This window comes from Callithrix jacchus, chromosome 3 (genome assembly GCF_049354715.1).
Source record: "Callithrix jacchus isolate 240 chromosome 3, calJac240_pri, whole genome shotgun sequence".
NCBI lineage: Eukaryota > Metazoa > Chordata > Mammalia > Primates > Cebidae > Callithrix > Callithrix jacchus.
Window position 1 is genome coordinate 34,572,762 of NC_133504.1, and position 25,011 is coordinate 34,597,772.

The following is a 25,011-nucleotide window of genomic DNA, read 5'->3' on the forward strand; positions in this document are numbered from 1 at the left end:
TTAAATTCATTTTTGTTTTCAGTTAGAATGAAGTCACTGTATTGGGTCAGTGATCTCTGCCTCTGGACTAAATTCAGGCTTTGAAAACAGCCAGGTTATACTGTCTCCATACTTTCTGGCAATAACGTAGAAACTTCTAAAGAAAGATCAGAGTATGAAAGTATGAAGAATAAGAAAAAAATAAGATTTAGTCTTACAGAGATTTTTAAAAATCACATTAGAATCTAATATTAGATTAGAAGTATTATTAAATTAAATGAATTCTATTAGATCCTTCCTAATATAGAGAGAAGTACTGCTCTAATCTAATGCAGTTAAGTTATGGGCCTTTGAGAAATATATCTATCTACCCTTCTTTTATTTTCCTACCATCATCATGAAACACATAATGGTTTTGTGATGATAAATGTTTACAAGGATTTCATATAAACACCAAAGTTAAAACCTGTGTGAATGTAAATATATTTTCTTTTATTAATTTCCTCCATTTTTCATTTCTATTTTTTAAGTGTCAGAACATCACCTTAATTTCTGAATTTGTATAATCTTAAAATGTACTAGTCTTATGTATTCTTAGAGCAATTGGTCGTGAGTATACAGTGCATGTCTGATTATTTGCATTTGATGCATTAAAAACCATTAAACTAAATAAAATGTTATTAGATTTGTTTGATTTATTTAAATGGTGATATCACTTTTAAACTGAGCAATAGTTCAGTTTCCTTGAAAAGTTAGAGATGCCTTATTAATACTGCTCTGAAATACTCTAAATGCACTAATTTATTTGACCTTTACTTTTAAATATAATTGCTTCCAGGATTTTAAACATGCCTTATGTATTATAGCTCACAATCTAATTCATAATTTAATGACTGTGGATGCCATGTAGTCAAATTCTAGTGGATACTTTTATGAAGATGTATATTTTATTATTAAGACCAGATGAAACAATTTAAGGTAAGATTGCATTTTTTTTTTAGTGCTCCACTTGGCTAATTTCAACTTGAATCTATCACTCATTGGATGTGTAATATAGACAAGAAAGTGAGAAATAGGCAAAGTTACCAGCACAATGTATTGTGCTCAGAAGTTTCTCAGTGAATAGCTATATATTATTATCTTTAAACTCAAAAATAAATCAAATTTTATGCTTTACCTAATTTTTGAATAAAATATATACATTTACATCCTGTTGTATCTCCTTCCATTTTAGGTAGTAGAAGTTTATTTGATTACATGTTTGTAGAATAAATTTGAATATGAAATGTCAATGCTATTTATAATGTTTCTGTATTAATATATACACAAAATTATATTGTTTGACAGGATATTATATGATTGTGTTGGATATAATTATATAAAACCAATCAGTTTAAACTGTTTAAGTTGAAGGCATTTCCTGAGCTATATTAAAGACATCAAATATCATTTGGAATTATTTAGCGTTTAGAAGCTTATCTTTAAATATCACCTTTTTCATAAACTGTTAGGAGCCTATTTATAGCTTTTCATGGTAGTCCATGCACATTGGATCCTCAATCCAATGTGAAAACACTTAGGTGGTCTTCATCAATTTCTTTTTTTCATGCATTTTCAATAGAAAAAAAAAAGACAAGTTTATAGAGTGCACTTTCTAACAAAAAATGACTGTAACAAATGGTTTGAAATGTTCTCTGGAGGATTATTGACTTTTTAATTCAGGCTGCCATCAATCCTCATTTATATTTCATAATATGTATCCTGGGAGAAGTAAGCTACTTTTAAATGTGTAGCTTGTCACTGAGGTTAAATAGTTGCTATGCCAATCACTTATCCTTCATTTCTACGTGAGTTAAGAGACACTTTTCAGAAAATCACTTAACACCAATAAACTGAGACACATGTTAATTACATAAAGATATTCTTTTTTCATACATATATACAATCTATATGAGAATTAAAGTTACATATGACAAAAGTTATTATTCACCAGCTTTCTTTCTGTGCCTTCATAAGTACATCAATAAAGTAGAAGCAGCTAGGAATGAAGGAGAAAATTGAACATCTTATTTTAAAAGGTTTCCTTTGGGGAGTATGAGTGACAGTGTAAGTGGCCCATATAATATGGATATTTTTCAATGTGAATAATGTGTCATCTATTGCTCTTATTTAGGTGATCGGTGTGTTTCCTTTCAAACTAATTCTCAAGCAGACTTAGGCTGTCTAAATTTTTAATACTTCCAGAGTATAGCTGGGAAAGGGAACTAATAGGCAGTAGAGTGGTAGGCTGTAGTCCTGACGTGGTGGCTTTAACTAGTCTCTTGGTTTCCACTACTTTATAGTTTTAGTAAATCTGGAAGATTGGAGCTTATTCAATAGTCAATGAAATTTGTATATACAATGGACCCTTCAGACACTACAAAAAAAGTGGTGAGATTAACTTTGCATTGTATTTGAATCACCAAATAGAGTCTCAGTTTGGTTTTGGACCTCGTAGTTTTTTATTGGCATCCTGATGACTGAAAGGAAAGGATATCAGGTAGTTCAAACTACATGCATTAACCAGAGAGTGGATGGTCCAGGTGAACAAAACTTTTATGTCCTGTTTTTGCTTTTGATAAGATATCTCCTGCAGAAGCTTCTTTGACAGAGAACTAGAGTCCTCTTCCTTATTTACCAAGTCATATATCTTATTAAGGACAATGTATCTTATGTATACTCTCATGCTCATTCTAAATAGCAAATGCTAAATTATAACTGTGAGAAAGGAATAACTGTGATAAGCCTGCCACACACATCCTGTGGAACACTTCCTCATGGTCTTCACTGCATCAGTCACTCAGCTACATAAAGGAATTTAGTAATTAAATAAGGCAAAACCTCTTCTCTCAAAGAGCCTATTATTAATCATCTATAGCATATCATATATTGCTGTATGATATATATTGTTTTATAACATATTGCTTTGCAATATACAACTCTTTGTATTTTTGTAATTCTGTTTGATTTTTGAAACCTTAAAATATGGTACAACATTTATTTTATATATAAGGAAAAAGACTCAAAAAGTTTGAAAATGAACTCAAGATCACATAACTATTGAGCAGCAGAATGCAGACTCAAAATCTTCATTTGTCTCAGTCTAAATGTCTTTAAATGACAACAAATAAATACATTTTTATTAGCAGGAATTTTTCAAAATCTGAGGTCCAGAACTCACTTAAGGAACACTTTCATAAAATAATATGCATCTTAAATCTTAAGTACCATTTCCTCAATTAAGAAAATTCAGCTGTCCAGAATAATTAGCTTTCAATGTGAATAGAATTAATATTTGTGTTAGAGATAGCATGTTAATTTTTTTTGGAAAGAACTGCATGCTTTTGGATATTGGAATTAAAATGTCTAAACCATTTGCCCTAATATATCCAAATGTCATCTAACCTCAAAACTTTACATAGAATGATTATTTGAAAATTATACAATTAATAGTCCATCATTGCATAATTTCTGAATCATTTCCCACAAAGTTTAGTACATTATAATGACAATTATGGTGTTCTTGGAATGCTTGGCACTTGCAGATAATCAATACATATACATTTACTCAATGAGTGCAGGATTTCTTTCACAGCATTTTTGCTGGTAAATGGGGTAATTGACTGTCCATACAATTGTGTGTGACATTTATCAAACAACCTATGACATAACTCATCACTGGAAAAGTGTAAAATACTCAGCATCATGTATATACTGTAAATGTCTTCTCCACAGCCACATTCACTACACTGCCTGTCATACTCCCCTAAACACTTCAAAATACGATTAAAGCACTTTGTGTTGATAACTCCCTTTTTTATGTAACTACCACACCTCTTTCAAGTCTACTACAGGACATAAAGTGTTCTGTTACAATTATTGTTTTCTGGTTCTCATTATTGAGCAGCACATACTTTGAGAATACGAGACATGCCTTGTCCATCTATGTCAATTAACAGTTTACAGTTTATCACATATGTTAAGTAATCAATGAATGACTAATTAAATGAACAAAAGTTAGTATTTCATAAGTGGTACAATATTTAGATGGTTTCTACAAAGATCGTTTTTACCAATTTTGTGGAACGGGAATGGAAATGAAAAAAACATTTGATGGCTAAAATTAACATAATGGTAACTAAAGGCAATAATAACTAAAGGTACCATGGACATGGTTTATTACTCCATTGATTTTAGTCTTATTTCATTTTTATCAATACCATTTTAAATAACGTTTTGGAATGTTTCCTCAAAGGGTTTGAAGACCATATGTTAAATACATTTATAGATAGTATATTTTTGCTTTATTAAATTTAAAATATTTGAAATATTTTGTTACTGATATTTGCAAATATGCAAACTTGCATCATGCAAACTTACCAAATTCACTTGTTATCACAATTTGTCTAAATAATCTTTTGTATTTTAATTTACTCTATGCCATCTAAAAATGCTTAAGATAACTCTTAATAAAGAAAATATTTTCTTGTTTTCTAAAAGTAAGTGACTTTTCTGCAATTATGAAAAAGATCATACAATTTTACTTCTTTAAAATGTTAATATAGTGAATTAAATTCAATTATTTTTTGAATGTCTATGATTAACCAATGTGTTATGGTATATTACTGTTTTAGTGTTCTGATATATTTTGATTGATAGTATTTTGTATGGGAATTTTCATCTATTTTGAGTGACATTGATCACTAATTGTTCTTTCTTCTAATGTCTTGCCACATTTTGGCATTAAGTTCATGTCGACCTCATAAAACGAAGCTGGGGATTTTATTAGTTATCTCTGCTGCATAATAAATTAGTGAAAATATTAGTGGGTTAAAACAACAACATTTATGTCCTTTGAGATAGTAGGAAAATCAAGATATGCAATAATTAATACAAAAATGAGAGAATCAAATAATTTGAGAACAGCTCTGCTAGGTGATCCTGGCATAAGATCTTTTCTGAGATTTCTTTTTATTTATTTATTTATTTTTTATTGCATTTTAGGTTTTGGGGTATATGTGCAGAACATGCAAGATAGTTGCATAGGTACACGCATGGCATTGTGTTTTGCTGCCTTCCTCCCCTTCACCCACATTTGGCATTTCTTGTTGCTCAGAGCTATAGTCATCTGAAAGCTTGATTGAGACTGGTGTATCTAATTCCAAGGTTACTCAAATGACTACTAGCAGGAGGCCTTAGTTTTTTGCTGGCTGTTGTCATGGGCCCTCTTTCTGCCCCTTAGCATATAAGCATCCCCATAAGACTGATTAAGTGTCTTATGACATGGCAGCTGAATTCTTCAAGAGCAAGAGAACAACGAGAATATTGCAATACCTTTTATGACCTAATGTTGAATATTTGGCACCATTACTTTGCCACAGATCTGCTCATTAACAGTATATCATTAAATCCAGCCCACAGGTCCCATGTGTAAAGTAAGGAACGTTAGTCTCTAGCTTTTGAAGGCAGGAGTGTCAAAAATTGATAGAGATATTTTAATAGTACCAAAGAGATGCCTCCAGCCCCATTTTATTTTCTAGAAGAGTTTGTATAAGATTGGTGTTATTTTTACTTTATTTTGGAAAAGTTCTAAGTTTTCTTTGATTAAAAGTTTTTAAATACATTAAATTTATTTAAATGTTATAAGACTTTTAAGGTTTTGTACTACTTTTTATGTGGTTCTGCTAGATGCTTGTGTTTCCAGAAATCTGTTCATTTTATTTAAAGTTATGTGTTGGTATAAAACTGTCTATAATTTGTTCTCTTTAGTTTGTACCATTTCTGTAAGAATTTAGTTCTCAATCGGACTTTCTTGGTTTGCCATTTTGTTTTTTGGAGTTGCTTTTAATGACTTTTCTTTTCTTCTTTGGTATTATATAGTTTTACTGTAATGTCTATACATCAACCTTTTTTAGGAAGCTCATAATCAGTGGGATTTTGGAATCACTGGTTTGATGTCTTACACAGGTCTGACAATATCACAATGGTTACCTCTTCAAATATTGCTCTCTTCTTTTACTTCTGTTAAATATATATAAGATACTCTTAATCTATTCTGTATTCACTTACTCTCTGATCTGTATTTTCTGTATTTTATACCTCTGTGCTTTATTTTGGATACGATTTTTCTTTTCTGTCTTAACTTTCTATTAGCTCTTTTTGTTCTTCAGCTGTATCTAATCTGGGTTAAATATAAAAATTTATAATTTCTTTTTTGTCATTAAAAATATAGCGTTTCTAGTTGATTCATTTTAATTACAACATTATGTTTTATAACTTCCAAACTTTTTTATGCTTAGCTATCAACCCGTTAAACACAGGAAACATACATGAGTAATAACTTCAGTTACCAGAGTTTTGTGGCTCTTTAAAAGTTGGCTGTTGTTTTTATTCTTACTGGTTAAGTTTGTATTTTCTTGAGGAAAGTCTTGAGATATTGTGTTGCATTCAGCCAACTTGATTTAATAAACCATTTTAGAAATTATTTGAAATCTAAAGAAAATAGGTTAAGAGAGTTATTTCATCCATAACTACCAGGCGCTGGGGTACTAGAGAGGCTGCAATGAATCTTTGGACATTTTCAGGCCACTTGAATTCAATGCAACTAGTGACCCAGTACAGAGAAAAAGGATTACTATGCCATGATCTCCAGACAAAATAATTGTGGGCCACAATACTAAGTTGGTTTACTTTAGCTGAGGCTGACTACCAGAATCAGCTGATTCCCAGATATTAGCATGTATTTGGAAACCATAAATAAACACATAATCCTGGGTTTCCAGAAGTTTTGGGGTCTGGTAAGGTAGAAGAGATAAATCACCGTATTTGATTCAATGCAGTAATAGGGCCAGATCTTAAAGAAACACACACTGAATTAATTAATAGCTAAAAGAAAAAAAAATACAAAACCTCTCAAGATGTCTTATTTTTTAAATTACACACACGCACACACACACACACACACACATCTATGTATGTATATACACAGGAGGGAGAGACAGATATAAAATGCCTTTGATTAGTAATCAACTCTGACTTCAGAATCTCCACCTGGTTTGCGAAATATTCCTGAGGAAGAAACAGCTGTAGCTCACTTCCTTGAGCCTTAAAGTTTCTTCTGTACTCATTCTGCCATTCCCCATTATATCCCTGAGTTACTTATGTTTTCTGAAAATGCTTTCTGCAGACTTTTCCAGGTCTTTAAGTTCTAGTCAGGAAGATAATTGATCAGAATCAATCATTTTCACTTTTTCAACATTACTAGAAACAGAAAGTTATCAATTGATCTGGATCTCACTTTTAATTATTGAGTCTTTCCATAATTATGCCCAATGTTGTATTTAAGACATTTTAATACCAATGATTATATATATATATATATATATATATATATATATATATATATACACACACACACATACATACGTATATATGTGTATATACATTACATATATATGTAATGGCAAAAATGTTTGAGATTTTATTCAATACTAGTTAATTCAGTGTGGAATTTTTATAAAGAAAATTATTTTACTTAATCAAAATGCAATTATCAAAACAAGAAATGTTACATTAGTAGTATCTCAATATCTAATACAGGGACCATATTTAAATTTTGTCAATTCTGTTAGTAATATACTTTATAGCTTATTTTTCCTAGTCCAAGACCCAATATTTATTTGCATGTTTTATTTATTTCTTGTAACTCATCTCTTTTATTGATGAGTTTCAATAAAAGAGTGTTTCATTGGCCATCCTTTGCCTTCCCTCTTTATTTTATTCAGATAAAATCCACATGCCATTTATCTGTGTCCAAATGTACCATTCAGTAGCTTATAACACATTTACAAGATTGTGTAACCATCGCCGATACGTAAGCCCCTAGAACAGTTTTATCACCTCCAAAATAAACCTTATATCCATTAAGCAGTCATTTCCCATTCCTCCCTTTCCTCATTCCCTAGCAATGATCAATATACTTTCTATGTCCATGGATTTGCTCATTCCGGATGTTTTATATATGGATTAATATAATATGTGGACATTTGTGTAAGATTCCTCTCACTTAGCACAAAGCCTCCAGTATTCATACTGTAGAATGCATTAGTATTTTCCTCCTTTTACTGCATGGCTACATCATTTTATATTCTCACCAGCAATGGCCAAGAGTTCCAGTTTCTCCATGTACTCAACAACATGTTATTTTCTGGGTTTTGTTTATTTCTTTAAATAGCCATTCTAGAGGGTGTAAAGTGGTATCATATAGTGGTTTTGATTTACGTTTCCCTCTTTTTGATTTTTTTAAAATTTTCGAGTATTTTCTTGTGCTTATATGTCTTCAGTGGATAAACAGCTATTCAATTTTTTGTCCCCAATTTTAATTAAGTTGTTGGCTTTTTAGTTGCTGATTTTTAACAGTTCTTTACATGTTATGGATACTGTCAGAATTTGCAAATATCTTTTCCTGTTTTGTGAGTTGTATTTATGCTTTTTTTTGATGAGCCACAAAATCTAATATATTTATTTTGTTTTATTGTTGCTTGTGCTTTGGTGTTATATCTAGAAGAAACCATTATCCACTCCTAGATCAGAAACACTTACTCCATGTTTTCTTCTGAAAGTTTATTGTTTTAGCTCCTACATTTAGGGCTTTGATTCATTCTGAATTCAATTTTATTCATGATATAAGGTAGGAATTCAGGTTTATTTTCTTGCTTATGGTTTTCCAATTGCCCCAGAATGATTGAAAAGAAAAACTGACCATCAATGTATGTGTACATTTCTGCACTTTCAACTCTATTCCATCCTTGTGTCACTACTGCACTCCTTTAATTACTGTGGCTTCATTGGATGTTTTGAAATCAGCAGGTATAAGCCCTCCACCTTCATACTTTTTCAAAAAATTTTTTAAATTTTTGCTACTTGGAGGTCTCCTGTAATTTCATATTTATCTGAGGATTAGCTCTTTCATTTCTCAAAAAAAATGCAGTTAGAATTCTGGTAAGAATTACATTGTACCTTTGTCTTTCCTTTACTTGTCTTTGTCAATTTGGGAGTATGTTCATCTTACCAATAGTCTTTATCAATTTGTACTATGTTACCAATCAATTCGTTCAATCCAGGAATACAAGATGGCTTCCTATTTATTTAGGTCTTCCTTAAATTCTTTCAACAAAGTTTCATAGTATTTAATATGAAAGTTTTGCATTTCTTTGGTGAACTTTATACCTAATTTTTGATACTATTGTAAATGGAATTATTAATTTCCCAACGTGCTATAATAATAAACAGACTTTATTTTCCTTCCATTATATATTCATTCATTTATTTATATAACTGAATTAATGGTTTCATTTAATTCCTTATACTCCCTTGTAATTACTAATTATTTCCGTTAACATATTGTCCCATCTTTAGCAAATTGGAGTCTCTTTAAACTGGTTTCTATATTCTTTTAGTATGTCTAGTATGTCTCATCATTCTTTGAGGACTTCTGTAATTTCTGAAACAAGGTATTCCAGGCTTATTTTATATATTCCCTAGCAAAATCCCAGAATAGATTTTTATCCAGGTAACACTTGTATATTTCAGTGTATTATGCTATTTGGAAACTACGTAGAAATGTATAGCATCATTTATGTATAGCATAATTTATGATTTCTCTTATTGCAATTTTTGTTTCTTTTGGAAAATTAAATACAAAATATGAATCACTAATTCACTTTCTCTTTCATTTCTTTCCTTAGTTCCTCCAGTCATCCGGGTGTATCCAGAGAGCCAGGCTAGAGAGCCTGGGGTAACTGCCAGTCTTAGGTGCCATGCAGAGGGCATTCCAAACCCTCAGCTTGGCTGGTTGAAGAATGGAATTGATATTACATCAAAGCTGTCAAAACAACTCACGCTTCAAGGTGCCTTTTCCTTGCATTTATTTCTCTTAAATGACCACGTTGAAGATTTATACTAAAATTTATAACGTTTTTTGGAAAAAAAGAGAAAAATGAGTGTTGGTGGCAACAGAAATGTCATGAATATAAAAAAATGCTTATATCTAAGAAATTATATGGAAAAGAGTCTTTTAGCATTTTAATGTTTTTAATAATAGTCTTGTCATAATGATGAATGATGTCATTATTTTGGTGATAGGCAAAATTATTAAATTATGTGTCTTTAAAATACTTGTCCTGTGAATTATAGCAGTTATGCTGAACAGAATCATTAGATATCTTCATAGAAATTTGTTTCTGAAGTTACTTTGAAAATGTTTAAATAATACATTAAATATGTATTATAGGGAATTTCAATACAGAATTTTTTAGTGAATTTTTTAGCATATTCTGTAAATGAAAGAAGAAAAATATCAAAAAGTTACGTTTTCCATTTACATTTTTTAAAGTCTGTACTATATTTTAGTATATAAAATATTTTACATATTCTAATATTCTAATGTGTAGACATAAATAAGTTACTATATAATAGATAAAAAACATTCCCAAATATGTGGAAAATAAACAAAACCGGGCAAGATCTGTAAGGTCAAATAATTTGAATAGTCCAAAAGCAGCTGCAAATAATATATTGATTATATTGTCAGGAAAAAAAAAGCAGAAAGCTCTTTTTCATTGTTGGGGTAGCACACAACACTCGTTTTACTGGAGTGTCTTCTGCGGGGAAATTACATTTCTTATTTTGTGACTTTAAATTTTTTTAATTTATACTATTAAACATAAATATATTTTGTCACTTTATTACATAGAGTTTTATTATTTTGCTTTAACACTGGATATATTTAATCATTACACATTTTTAAATAAAACTTATTAAAACTTTTACTTATTTTTGGAAGTCAACAGAGACATGTCTTTCAGTGTCCTTAAACTTTAAAAACTTTAATCCTGGAAATCACTAATGTGTATATGTAGGTCAGAAACATTTACACATATACCTACTGATTACATCAAGAGGTCTTTAATCTGAGAAGAGATGTATCTAATTAACGTAAATGAAATGAATAAAAGTCTAATTAGCTTCTGATTTTGTCTCTTGCCAATTTAATAGCAGTAAACCATATTATAAAAGTATATATAATTTTTGCTTTCAGGTATATACATGGCAACAAATTTTTGAAGTTCTAACACTCCAGACTCAGCATTTAAAAGGAGGAGGTGCTTGCAAAGAAATTACTGTTAATTTTTAAGACAGGAAAAAATAGTTAAAGTTTTGAGAGAATATTGCACAAAATAAAAGGAAGGAAGGGAGGTTAACTGAAGAGATCATACTAGGTACGTGGGGTATAAAACTCCATGTGGCTTAATCCTATTTAATTATCTACTCACCCATCAGATGTTTCTTTGGTGTTTGTATGTGAAGTCAAAGTCCAGGACATTGTTTATGACAATCGCTGGGATAATATGTTAATTAGAGAGTGAAAGAAAGAAATTTTAATCTCTTTCTATTACGTTCTTCCCTTGCCTGTAAATAAAATATTTGTGCTTTCCCAAAGCATAAATATTTTATTAACAGGCAAGGGAAGAACGTAATAGAAAGAAACTAAAATTCATCAAGAGGCAGAAGACTAGATGATAGTATGGAAGAGGAGCAAGTTAAAAATAGAGTTTGACAATGGCAAATGCATAGAAAGGTTATTTTTATTGCAAAAGTTATTGGTAAGTGTTTACTTCAGGTGATCAGCTTGTTCTTATGACATTTAGAAAAACAGTATTGGTAACAATCAGTTTTCAGTGGGTTTAGAAATGAAAAGAAGACAAGGAATACACAAATCTTCTTTGGCCAGATTTTGAAAGGAAAAAAAAATAGAAGGCAGCAGCTTCTGTTGGGGAGGCTTAGGACTAATTGAGTTATTTCTTCTTGGATAATTTCTCAATCTTGCGAAAGTAGCAGTAGGGAGAAATGAGAAGGTTGAAGGATGCAGGAAGAGTCATAGAAATCAATAAGAAATAAGGGAGATTTGCCTTGGAAACAAACAGAAAATTTCCTGTGAGAAGAAAATCAAAGGGAATCTACGAACAGGAAGTTTTGAGGTCACTTTCTGATCACTTCTATTTACCTCACGATTGAAAGATCAAGATCACTTGCTGAGAGTCAAGTTAGTATTATGATGGGAAACATCAAACAAAGTATATAAAGATTTGAAGTAAAAGTAGAGGCAGATATGAAAGGCACCTTACTGTAAAGGTCAAGTGAAATGAATAGCAAGTAGTTTTGAATGTCCTGGGAATTATAAACTGAATTTGAAAATTATAAACTTGCTTTTGCAATAGTCTCATAACTTTCTCAAAGACCTAGCTTCAAGGACACCAGGTGCAGAGATAGGTTAGCTTATTCTAGTTCTAGAGGTTAGTAAGGCAGATGTGTCAGGATGGTAAATAGACAAAGAGATGATAGTTCTGGCAATAGAGTGGTAACATCTAAGAATGCTAGATTACACAAGAAGGGAAGGAAAGACAATGGGACATAGTGGTTAGGAGAACATGTAAAAATGTTAGGAGACAGTATTTAAAGAAGGAAACAATTTATTTGATGCTTCAAAACAAAGCCTAGAGAATTTAGTTTGTTAAGTATGTGGATCCTGAAAAAAAAAATGGTATGATTTTGGAGGAGGCCATATTTTATATAAAATAAGAAGGTGAAGCAAATCTAAATATGTTGTTTACTACCTATCTTTTAGAGCAGGTTCCTATAAACTAAGACTCATAGACCATATCTAAATAGCTGTCTGTTTTTGTAAGTAATGGTATTTTTTGTTTGTTTGCTTTTGCTTTTGTTGGTGGTGGCGGTTAGTTTTTAGAATACAGTGGCACTCATTTATTGTGTGACTGCTTTAATGCTGCTATGGCAGAGGTGAGTAGTTGCCACAGAAACTATGTGGCCCGCAAAGCCTAAATTATTTACACCTGGCCTTTTGCGACAACATGAAAACCTGCCAACCTCTTTTTTGGAGTAGTGATTCTCGACGAGTGATGAGGGGAATAAGGATGTATATACATGACAACATGTATTTGCATTAGCAAATAAAGAAAGAAGAAGTTCAAGTTATTCTCTCTAAAACATTCACATCCACTGCCTCTCCATATCTTAGATCCCTTGAGAGCTACTGGCTCCTAGCAATGGCAATCAAGCTCTTTTCTCACTGGCTTTCTACCCTTTTTTCTCCAAACAACCACAGATAGTCATGTGTGGTTCTTGTAACTGAACAACATGGATCACACAGACACGAATATGCACACAAACACACAAAGCATACACAGGCACACAGAAAGAAAACAAGGAAAACAAAGAAAAAGAAAAGAAAGAGAAACTTAAACAAATGACTATAGTAAATACTCAGCTTTAGAGCAAGATAGGTCAAAAGTTCAGCTTTTATACTTACAGTCAAATGACACGCTCAACTTCTTTCTATACTCCCCGATTCCTCACCTAATAGTTATGTATTATCTGAGATGTTGAAGGATAATACATGTGAAAGTTCCTAGAATCTTGCCAATATATAGTAAATGATTGATTATACCCCGATTTTTCACATTGGAGAATTCTACTCATTATTCAAGGGTTAGCTTAAAAATTATCTCACCAAGATGTAAAACTTAGATTAATCACACCCTTAACTCTCTGTTCATACATTCTATATCAACTTCTATATTTTCCATGTTTATCTTACATATAGTTCTGACAATAGACTGAAACTTTTGTATACAAGTCATGTGTGATTATCTTTCTGTCCTCTTTACCTAATAATAACAGACATAGAATAAGAACTCAATAAAGTTGATTGGGCTGGGCATATTGGCTCACGCCTGTAATCCTAGCACTTTGAGAGGCTGAGGCAGGCTGATTGCTTGAGGTCAGGAGTTCTCGACCAGCCTGGGCAACATGGTGAAACCCTGTCTGTACTGAAATACAAAAAAAGTTAGCCGAGTGTGGCAGCGTGTGCCTGTAGTCCTAGCTACTCAGGAGGCTGAGGCAGGAAAATTGCTTGAACCTGGGAGGCAGTGGTTGCAGTGCACTCCAGCCTGGGCGATGGAGCTAGACTTCGTCTCAAAAAAATAAAAGATAAAGCTTGATGAATGGCAATAGTAAAGCTGCATAATATTGCTCAATTAATTATGAAAACATCTTTCATATATATTTACCTGCAAATTAATTATGTTGCTATTACAGACTTCTGTAAAGCTTAGGGGAATGCAAGTTCTGAATATTTTAAGTAAATACATAAATGGAATTATACTTACCATTATGAAATACCTCATATACAATGTAGAATATAGGGAATGATACAATACATAAAATATGCATTTGATATAGAGTATCGGGCTTTCTATTACAAAATGACAGCACAATTTATGCACACTTGAATGCTTCTGGAATCATTTAGCATGCCTTCAAAGTATGGAAGTAAGAAGGAAAACGGTTTAGTTAGGACAAGTCAAGAGAACTGTTTGTGTAACCAGAAAGCACTGTACCAAAACTGAAATTGTAGTTTACAAGTTGCATTTCCCTTCTTTTTTCAGCAAATGGCAGTGAGGTCCACATAAGCAACGTGCGCTATGAAGACACTGGAGCATACACTTGTATCGCAAAGAATGAAGCAGGAGTGGATGAAGATATCTCTTCTCTTTTTGTGGAAGACTCTGCTAGAAAGACCCGTATGTATTGAACTGCCCCCCACCATGCACACACCATACTCAACATACATTTTTACAGCTTTTTTAAAAAGTAAAGGCACCAGAAAACTGTGAATTTCACAATGCATTATAACAAATAGATTTTATATGTAGAAAGGATAGAAATCTTGAAATACTCAAAGCAGATTTCAAGATGAAAAAAAAGTTGTGAAATTTTCATTACAACACTAGATTTTATGTTTTTTGCAAGTGTTCATATGGTGTTTCAGGTCCTGTCTTCCCATTTGCTCTTGGAGGAATTTATATCTCTGGCAAAATCCCTCTCCTCAATTAAATGTGGGGAATTCAAGGCCCCAGATGTATCCAAGGTGTGTCTTATAGGTGGAATGAATTACTATATTTCTTTTCCTGTCAGTTACATTGCCGTCACTGGATTAAGACCTGTACAGCATCCTTCTCTACAGAAGGTTCAGTGGTAACTGCCACTCCAAGGCACTCACTGCCCCATAATTCCTTTACTCTATTCCTTTTATGCAGTACAGCCAGCACTAATTTATAATTCTCTTTCTGTTAAAAATTAATTTTAGGGGACAAGTAATTAAAAATGTTTGTTTTCTTTGCCCTTATGATGATGTTTATAAAATAGATTTTCAACTCTATTTACTTTCTTTCAGTGTTTGTCATGTACCTTTTAATATATTTCCCTCATTACAACAGTAAAACACCTAGCCAAAGCTTCTTTAATCTGTAAATCATACAACCTTTTAGTGTGTAAATTCTAGGAAAATTTAAGGGGAAGATTCAACAGAATTAAATTTTCAACAAGGTTTAAATCTTGTTGAAGTACAAGTGCCCATTTAAAAAATAATAATGTATATGATTAAAATCAGGACAATGCTAGATAAGTAAACCGAATAGAATGTTAGTAACTCCAGAAAAATATGAACCGCAAAAGTAATAATGTCTGCTTGATAGAAGACAGTTTCCCTTGGGATACTTCCCAATAGTTAAATGCTAGAATCCTGCATAACAAAATAAAACCAAAATTACATGGATGTCACATTAGTGAAAATCACTGCCTTTTGTAATCCCCATTTTAAGGATTGTGGATCTGGGATCTTTTCTAGTAATTTCGTGGAAAGAGACCAATACTAGTTATACATGGCACATTTGTATTTTGGAGTGCTAGATATTTTCTTTATTTTTGAATTTTATTCTGTCAATAATTTAAATTTTATTATAAACAGGAAACATCCAGGCTTATTACATAGTTATATTACTTGATGCTGAGGTTTGGGATGCAAATGATCACATCATCCAGGTAGTGAGCATAGCACTCAACATGTTGTCTTTCAGCCCATGCCTCCTTCCAGACCTTGCTTCTTTTGGAGTCCCCAGTGTCTATTTTCCCTTCTTTATGTCTATGTGTATTCAATGTTTAGCTCCTACTTATAAGTAAGAACATGTGGTTTTAAGTTTTCTGTTCTTACATTAATTCACTTAGGATAATGGCCTCTAGCTTCATTTATGTTGTTGCAAAGGGTAGGATTTCATTCTTCTTTATGGCTGCATAGTATTCCATGATGTATACATACCACATTTTCTTTACCCAGCCCACCATTGGTAGGCAACTAGATTGATTCTATGTCTTTGCTATAGTAAACAGTGCCGTAACAAACATGCAAGTGCATATGCCTTTCTGGTAGAATGATTTATTTTCTTTTGGATATAAACTCAGAAATGGGACTGCTGGGTCAAATGATATGTCTGTTTAAAGTTCTTTGAGAAATCTCCAAACTACTTTTCACAGTGACTGAACAAGTTTGTCCTCTTACCAACAGGATACAAGCATTCTCTTTTCTCCATAGCCTTGCCAGCATCTACTATTTTTTGAAATTTTTAGTCATAGCCATTCCGACTGATGTGAGATGCTATCTCATAGCAGTTTTGATTTGCATTTCTCTGATGATTAGTGATGTGGAGCATTTTTCAGATGTTTGCTGACCATTTGTATGGCTTCCTTCGAGAAATGTCTATTCTTATGCTTTGCCCATTTTTTATATTGGATTATTTGTTTTTGGCTTGTTGATTTAAGTACATCGTAGATTCTGGATATTAGACTTTTATTGCATGCATACTTTACATATATTTTCTCCCATTCTGTACACAGTTTACTTTGTTGGTAATTTCTTTTGCTATACAGAAGCTCTTTAGTTTAATTAGTACTTTTATCAATTATTGTTTTTGTTGTGATTGTATTTGGGTACTTAACCATAAATTCTCTGCCAAAGCCAATGTTGAGGAGGGTATTTCCTACCATTACTTTTAGAATGTTTATCATTTAAGGTCTTACATGAAAGTCTTTAACCTATCTCGAGTTAATCTGTCTGTATAGTAAGAGGTAGTGGTAGTTTCATTCTTCTGCATGTGGCTAGCCAGTTATCCCAGGACCATTTATTGAAAAGGGAGTCCTTTCCCTGTTGCTTATTTTTGTCTGTTTTGTCAAAGATAAGATGGTTGTAAGTGGATGGGTCTATTTCTGGGGTGTACATTTCATTCCATTGGTCTGTGTTTGTTTTTATATCAGTACAATGCTGTTTTGGATACTGTAGCCCTGTAGTATAGTATGAAGTGCTGTAATGTGATGGCTATGGCTTTGTTCTTTTTGCTCAGGATTGTGTTGGCTACTTGTGCTCTCTTTTGGCTCCAAATTAATTTGAGAGTAGATTTTTCTAAATTAGTGAGATATGACGTTAGTATTTTAGTAGAGACATCTTTTAATCTATAAATTGCTTTAAATAGCATGGCCATGTTGACAATATTGATTCTTCCAGTACATGAACATGAGACACTTTTCCATTCAATTGTGTCATCCCTGACTTCTTTCAGCAGTGTTTTGCAGTTATACTTGTAGAGACCTTTCACATCATTGGTTAAATAATTCCTAGATATTATATATATTTTTAGCTATTATAAATGGAACCGTGTTTTCAAGTTGCTTCTCAACTAGAATGGTATAGGTATATAGAAATGTTGCTGGGTTTTACATGTTCTCACTCATAAGTGGGTGTTGAACAATGAGAACACATGGACACAGGGAGGGTAACATCACACACCAGGGCCTGTTGTGAGGTGGGGGCTAGGGGAATGATAGCAGGGGGTAGGGAGGTGAGGGAGGGATGATATTAGGAGAAATACCTAATGTAGGTGACGGGGGGATGGAGGCAGCAAACCACCATGCATGTGTATACCTGTGTTAACAATCATGCAAGATCTGCACATGTAACCCAGAACTTAAGGTATACTAATTAAAAAAAATGTTGCTGGTTTTTGTACATTGATTTTGTATCCTGAAACTTTACTGAATTTGTCAGTTCCATGAGACTTTTTGCAGAGTCATTAGGGTTTTTTTTATGTATAGGATCATATTCCCAGCAAAGAGAGATACTGTGACTTTTTCCTTTCCTATTTGGATGCCTTCTGTTTCTTTCTCTTGCCTGATTGCTCTGAGTAGGACTTCCAGTACTATGTTGAATAGGAGTAGTGAGAGCAAGCATTCTTATCTTGTTCCAGTTCTCCAGAGAAATGCTTCTAGCTTTTGCTCATTGAGGTGATGTTGGCTGTGGGTTTGTCATAGGTGGTTCTTATTATTTTGAGTTATGTTCCTTTGATGCCTATTCTGTTGAGGTTTTACCAACAGAAATATGAATGAATATTGGATTTTATCAAAGGCTTTTCCTGCATCTATTGACAGATCGTATGGTCTTTGTTTTTAATTCTACTTATATGGTGAACCACCCGTGAATCTAGGAAGAAAGCATACTAGATCATGATGAATTATCCTTTTGATGTGCTACTGGACTCAGTTTGCTAGTACTTTATTGACGATTTTTGCATCTGTATTCATCAGGGATATTATCCTGAAGTTTTATTTGTTGCTGTTGTTGTGTCTCTGCCAGATTTTGGTATCAGGATGATGCGTGCTTCATAGAATAAGTTAAAGAGAAGGCTCTCTTCCTCAATTGTTTTGATTACTTTCAGTGGAATTTTGGTATCAGCGCTTTTTTGTATATCTGGTAGAATTTGGTTGTTCATCTTCTGGTCCAGGGCTCTTTTTGGTCGGTACATTTCTTATTATTTATTTACTCAATTTCCAAACTTACTGTTCTGCACAGGTTTTCACTTTCGTTCTTGTTCAATCCAGAAGTGTTATGTCTTTCCGGGAATTTATACATTCCATCTCAATTTTCTAATTCGTGTGCATAGAAGTGTTCATAATGGTCTCAGAGGATCTTTTGTATTTCTGAAGGATCATTTGCAATGTCATCTTTGTCACTGGTGATTTCAATCAAATCATTTGGATCTTCTCCTTTTTTTTCTTTGTTAATCTTGCTAGTGGTCAATCATTTTTATTCTTCCAAAAAAACAAACTCTTGCTTTCATTAATCTTTTGTATGGACTTTTAGTTCTCAGTTTTGCTCAGTTCTTCTCTGATTCTAGTTATTTTCTTCTAACATCTTTGGAAGTGGATTGCCCTCTTTGTTTTCCTCATTCCTCTCAGACTGATGTTAGATTGCTAATTTGAGGTCTATCTAACCTCTTGATGCAGACGTTTAACACTCTAAACTTTTCTCTTAACACTACTTAAGGTGCATCCCAAAAATTTTAAGTTGTGTCTCTGTTTTCATTAATTTCCAAGATTCTATTTATTTCTGCTTGATTTTATTCACTCCAGAGTTATTCAGAAGCAAGTTGTTTGATGTCTCTGTATTTGTGTTGTTTTGAGAGATCTTCTTGGTATTGACTTCTCTTTTCATTGCAGTGTGGTTTGAAAGAGTGCTTGATGTTATTTTTATTTTTATTATTTTGAATTTATTAAGACTGTATATGGCCAAGCATGTGGTCAATCCATGTGCAAAAGAGAAGAATGTATATTCTGGGGTTATTCAGTGGAGTATTCCATAGCTGTTTATTAAGTCTCATTGGCTAGCTGTTAATTTAAGTCCATAATTACTTTCATCAGTTTTCTGCTGCAATGATCTGTCTAATGCTGTCAGTGGCAGGTTGAAGTCCTCCACTATTATTGTGTGTCTGGAAATATATTTTCAAAACTGCCAAAGGAACCAATCACAGACCCATCAGTATTAAATACACTCTTCTTATTTGCACATATTAAGAAATTGTTGACATATAAATCTACCAAAATAAATTCAGAGATTGTTGTTAGTAGTGATAGAATACAATATTTTTTGTAGAATTCAATTTTTAAATGAAAAATCAGACTGTTGTAACAGAATAGTATATATTTTGCAAAATGGAATGTACTGGAATATATGCCAATGGAATGGTTGGAATCACATGATACCTCTCCTATTTGGGGCTACCACGAGCTTTAGTTTTCTTATCTTCAATATAAAATAAATACTAATACACTAAGAGATTTCTGTTTAGATATCATTATAAAGCACTTTTCATAGTGTGAGACATAAAGTAGGTCTTCCTCTGACTCATGTTTGTTTTATAAATATAATTTCTAATTGCTTGCTAAAAACACTGACAAAAATCTATCTCTCAATAGCCTAGAAAACCTAGTAATTGCTAGAAATCAGTTTTCTAATGATGTATACAGATATTGATAACATAGCTATAGGTAGATATGAGTATATGCATATGTAGGGGCATTCATTGTTATGCATTCAAATATGAAATATCTCTCTTCAAATTTAAAAAATGGACTCAACTGTTTCGAATATGCATTCTATCATTTAGCATATACATTAATATACTTTTAATAAAAAGTCAAAATCTTTTGCCAGAGTTCACTTTTGTCACAAAGCAGAAGCTACACTTTAGTCTCCCTTGACATTGAGTCAATTTATATTTCTATTATATTTTGAGAATTATTCTATAATGCACTTTTCTTCTGTTTTTGAAAGATGCAGAGAAGAAAGGTATTTAATCCCATGTAAACAGCAATAAAAATGGGGAAAGATTTGTAACTCTGGGGGTAAACAACACAACAAATAGTTACTTTGTTTGGAAACAGCTTCAGAGTAATCATCCAGCTATTTTCTACATAGTAAAGAGCTCATAGTAGTATTAATCACATCTTTTCCTACACTACCTTTGCCAGAAGTATGGTACTATTGAGAGAACAATTCATGCAAAGTGCCACATGGCTAAGGAGTTTGTGTGTTGCTTCTACCCTAATCTTTGAAATGGGAAACTTTGATTTACAGTGTCTAACTTTGTCAACAAATTTCACTGGAAATTTTCTCATGTGAGAAATTGAACTACAAAAAAATATGTGCTTCAAAATAATATACTCTAGAGTTACATTAGGGATAGGTTTTTATAAATAAGATTTAATGGCGTGATATACAGGGAGGATTTAAATGCAAAGAACAGTAAAAGTGGACTATAGGGGATTGTATGGTGCTCACAACAGGGAGTAGGAGAAGATATAAATTATGTGAAGGGATTTAGATAGAGGTAACACATAATTTGTTTGAAAACATCTTGTACGTAGCATGAGCACTTGACATATTTTCATTCCCAAGGGAAGTCAATTTCCAGATAATAGTGATTCATCCTCAATATGAAGGTAAATAAAAAGTGGTGTGAACATAGCTTTTATAGAAAGCTTTTAAGCTACTGGGTGCATTAAGTGCTGAAAACAGACTGACTCACACCTTGTTATGATTTTAGTAAGGAATATAATTAATCCAGCTGTTTTAGATTATTAGAATATGTCTAAATATATTATAATAGAATTTTATAGTCTAAAGATAATACACTATAATGCTATATGCACCTTTTAAAAATTATTGTCATAAGCCATTAAAAATATTACCTTATTGCAATAATTCTTTAGAATTAGCTCCAGTAAATTAACATTAGTTGGCTGTATATCTAAAAAAGTTAATATTTTGATGGTTCATAATTTATTATAAAATAAAACACTTTGAAGATTTTAAAAAACACATTTCTAATGGCTAAGGTCTATAAGATTATTTGAATAAACAAATAGAAGCATAATATTTATGTAAGTTAATAATTATTATTAAATGAAATAAGTATAATCGATTTAGCAATATTGTAAAATCCAGCCATTTGTTTCCAACTATCTTGAAAAAAAATTTTGAAAACATGAATGCTTATGAGGTAACTTACAAGTTTAGAAGTAAAAGAAAGGGTCTTAAAATAGATTAGAACACAGTCTTTTTACCTATAAAGATAGTGTGAATCTGACTATTGTAAACTTTAGAAGTAGAATAGATTCCGGTAACATAAGCGGATTAATTACCCTCTTTTGTCTTCATTTACTTTCTGTTTCTATAGAATGGAGAAAATACTTCAAAAAGAAGGTTGCATGGATTTAATGAGATCACTTATAAGGATCTTATTAATCTCTACAGAGGCTACTAAGATAATATAAACAGTTGAATAATATTGTCTATAAAGTGCTATAAATGAAGCCAGATGCAAAAGTGGTTATTTCTAAACTCAGCCAATGTTAGGTGCAGCAGTCATCAGATTAATAATTGCTCTGTTTGGTTTTGTTTTTTACACTCAATAGCTGTGAGATAGGTAGAATAATAACATATAGAGAAAATCTATAGTTAAAGATAAGGTGCAAACATCACAGCCTGGGTAAGATTTCCTTCTGATAGTCATGAGCTAAAAGCTTGAGTCAAATAGAACCAAATTAAAACAAATATTTATGGAAAAAATAAATCAATGAATAAAAATATTAATTTTTATATATTTTATTAAATGTAATTCAATAGAAGATATATACTATTTATAATTTAAAGCAGAATGAACAATTCATATTTCTTTTTGAAAAGCCCCAAATTATTTAATATTTGATATAGACATTTATATAGCAATAAGCTTATCATGAAATAAAATGCCCTTAAAGAGTCATGTCGAGGTTAACCATGCTTGATAAGCATTTATTATTTTATAAGCTTTCATTACTTATAATAAATTCCAATATTCATGCTTCTCAATTGGGCCAATGACATTGCTACATCCTTGAGGTAACTTGTTCTATAAATCTTTTCATCTTTTGACCCAGAACATACTGAAAATATCTGCCTTGTGATTTCTGTATCTGAAGACTATATTTTAAAAATAATACCCTTCAATGTCAGTCATTAAATAGATCTGTTTCTAACATGTTGCCCTTTTTTTGCACAAAAGCAGAGATTTGTTATCTAAGAAGATGCTATGTGACCTGAATGTCACAAATTGATAGGTTTTCAGCAACCATAAACTATTGTCTACACTACAAAATAAGAGGTAAAACTTTCTCATTTTGATCTATTGCCTAAATTTTCTTCACAAGGCATTATATAACTTTAATGGACCTCCTATCACATATTACACAATGCCAACATCACTGATTAATTTTAGGATAAGTGATTATGATGAAGAAATTTTATTTATCTGATTTTAGGCATGTAGCCTAAATACACTTACATATAGTGACAGCACTGAGTATACAATTTCTATAAACTTTTAAAATATTTACATACTAACATTGTATTGGTTGTGTTCAGGAGAAAATGTTAGGACTCTTTTTAGAGAGATTTTACAATTCCAAAGGATTTACACGTAGTTAATCCTTTACCAAATAACTGTGTTCTTAAGTTTAACAAAGGTAGAATTACCATCACTTCATGATTCTTAGTGTCCTCTGTTGTAGGAATTCAGTCAGATAATGGAGTAAATGTGCAAAGAGTTAGCAAAACAAATATACCTTTGAAATGCCCAGGCTCTAGGGTGAGGGGCTGAAGTCAGGTGTTTTCTCAAAGTTTTGTGAAATCCAATTTATGCCATATATTTTTATTAACTGTGTGCCAACAGCCCAGATTATACATACATGTATCTTATTGTCCTCTGTTTACACAAATATCTGAATTCTGATAAAGTCTGACTGTGGCTGAATTAGGCAGGAAGGGTAAGTCATTCCGTTTGATTATTGTTTTTTTCTCCTTATTTGTTTTATATCCCAACTATTATGCATTTTGTATTCATGTTAAATACAAAATGTTGTTAAATATGAAATTTCTTAAAGGATACTTTTCTATCTCATGCAGTAAAATTATATGCCCATTTCAATATCTGTCCCCTAAATTGATATGCTCTTCAACACATATGGTTATACTCAACTCTGGTATAAAGAATAATACATGATAATACATCCTTTGGAAACACTATACAATAGAAAAATTTTAATAGAATCAAATTATTAATGAATAAAATGTTTCTACTTTTATTTCAAACATGCCCTAATAGGTCAAAATGTGTTTGAAAATACAATTTCTTACTATAAAGTAAAACTTTTGTGTGTGTATAATATTCATAGTTCAACTATTATTGTATAAGTTATATTTGTACTAATATTATTGTAAGAATGTAATTTCAGAGTTATGTTTAACAATGCAGAATAAAACACCAGAGGACCCTGTATAATTAAGATTAAGAAGTTGTAATATTAAAAATTCGCCTAAAGTTATTGTCAACACAAGTAGCTGACAGAACCTAGTTATCATAAATAAAGTCAACCCCTCAAAAACTAGCCTATAGGTTTAAGAAGGCATTTCAGAGACAAGGAAAAATGAAGTATCACTATACATTATGTAAAGATGCTAATCCTCAATATTGTAAAAAAAAACAAAACATTAAAATCATAGAGAAATACCTAAAATAAGAGAGAAATCATATTCACATCCACTATAATACAAAAGTTAAAAAGTTACATATTACCAAGACTTGGTGAGATATGAAAAATTAGGAATTGTTATACATTGCCAGCAGTAGTATTAGTTTTACTGCCCTTTGGGAAGCATTTTGGTATTATCTGTTAGAGTTAATTTTGCCTGTACCTTTAGAGCCAGCACCTTCCCACATTAGAGATGCATTGAATTCCCATACATCCAGAAACTGTTTAGGAAGAATCTCCCATGGATTGAATATTTTGCTATAATTTTTTTGTCTTTGAATTGAACATTTGTATTGAACTAAACTGACTTAATTTAAAGCATACACTTTGAAATGGCTGTAATTTGACCCCTATAATTCAAATTTGTGTGAAGCTAGCTACCTTGCAAAGTATGTGAATACCAAGAAAGTATTACCCCAGACTTAACTATTTGTTTCTTAATTGTACATTAGAAAAGAGACATTTACAAAATTTAGAAGGTGACTAAGAGCTTTCATTGTTAGGAGAATAAAAATTCTGCAGAGAACAATAGGTTTGTTCATACATGCTTTCACCTTTTAAGTATTTCTTGAGGAACAAAGAAACAAATGTTGCTAGCAGGTGGTCAACACTGAATACATC

At 31.9% G+C, this 25,011-nt stretch overlaps 1 protein-coding gene across 8 annotated transcripts in view; it reads left to right on the forward strand.

Moving 5' to 3' along the window:
• Window positions 1–25,011, forward strand: part of FSTL5 (follistatin like 5) — an 848,028-nt gene that overhangs the window by 652,969 nt on the left and 170,048 nt on the right. For all 8 annotated transcript variants that reach the window (XM_002745278.7, XM_008992524.5, XM_008992523.5 and 5 more), the window contains exons 9-10: window positions 9,765–9,926; window positions 14,544–14,678. In XM_002745278.7, coding sequence (XP_002745324.3) covers window positions 9,765–9,926; window positions 14,544–14,678 — 297 coding nt within the window. The remainder of the gene's footprint in view (window positions 1–9,764; window positions 9,927–14,543; window positions 14,679–25,011) is intronic.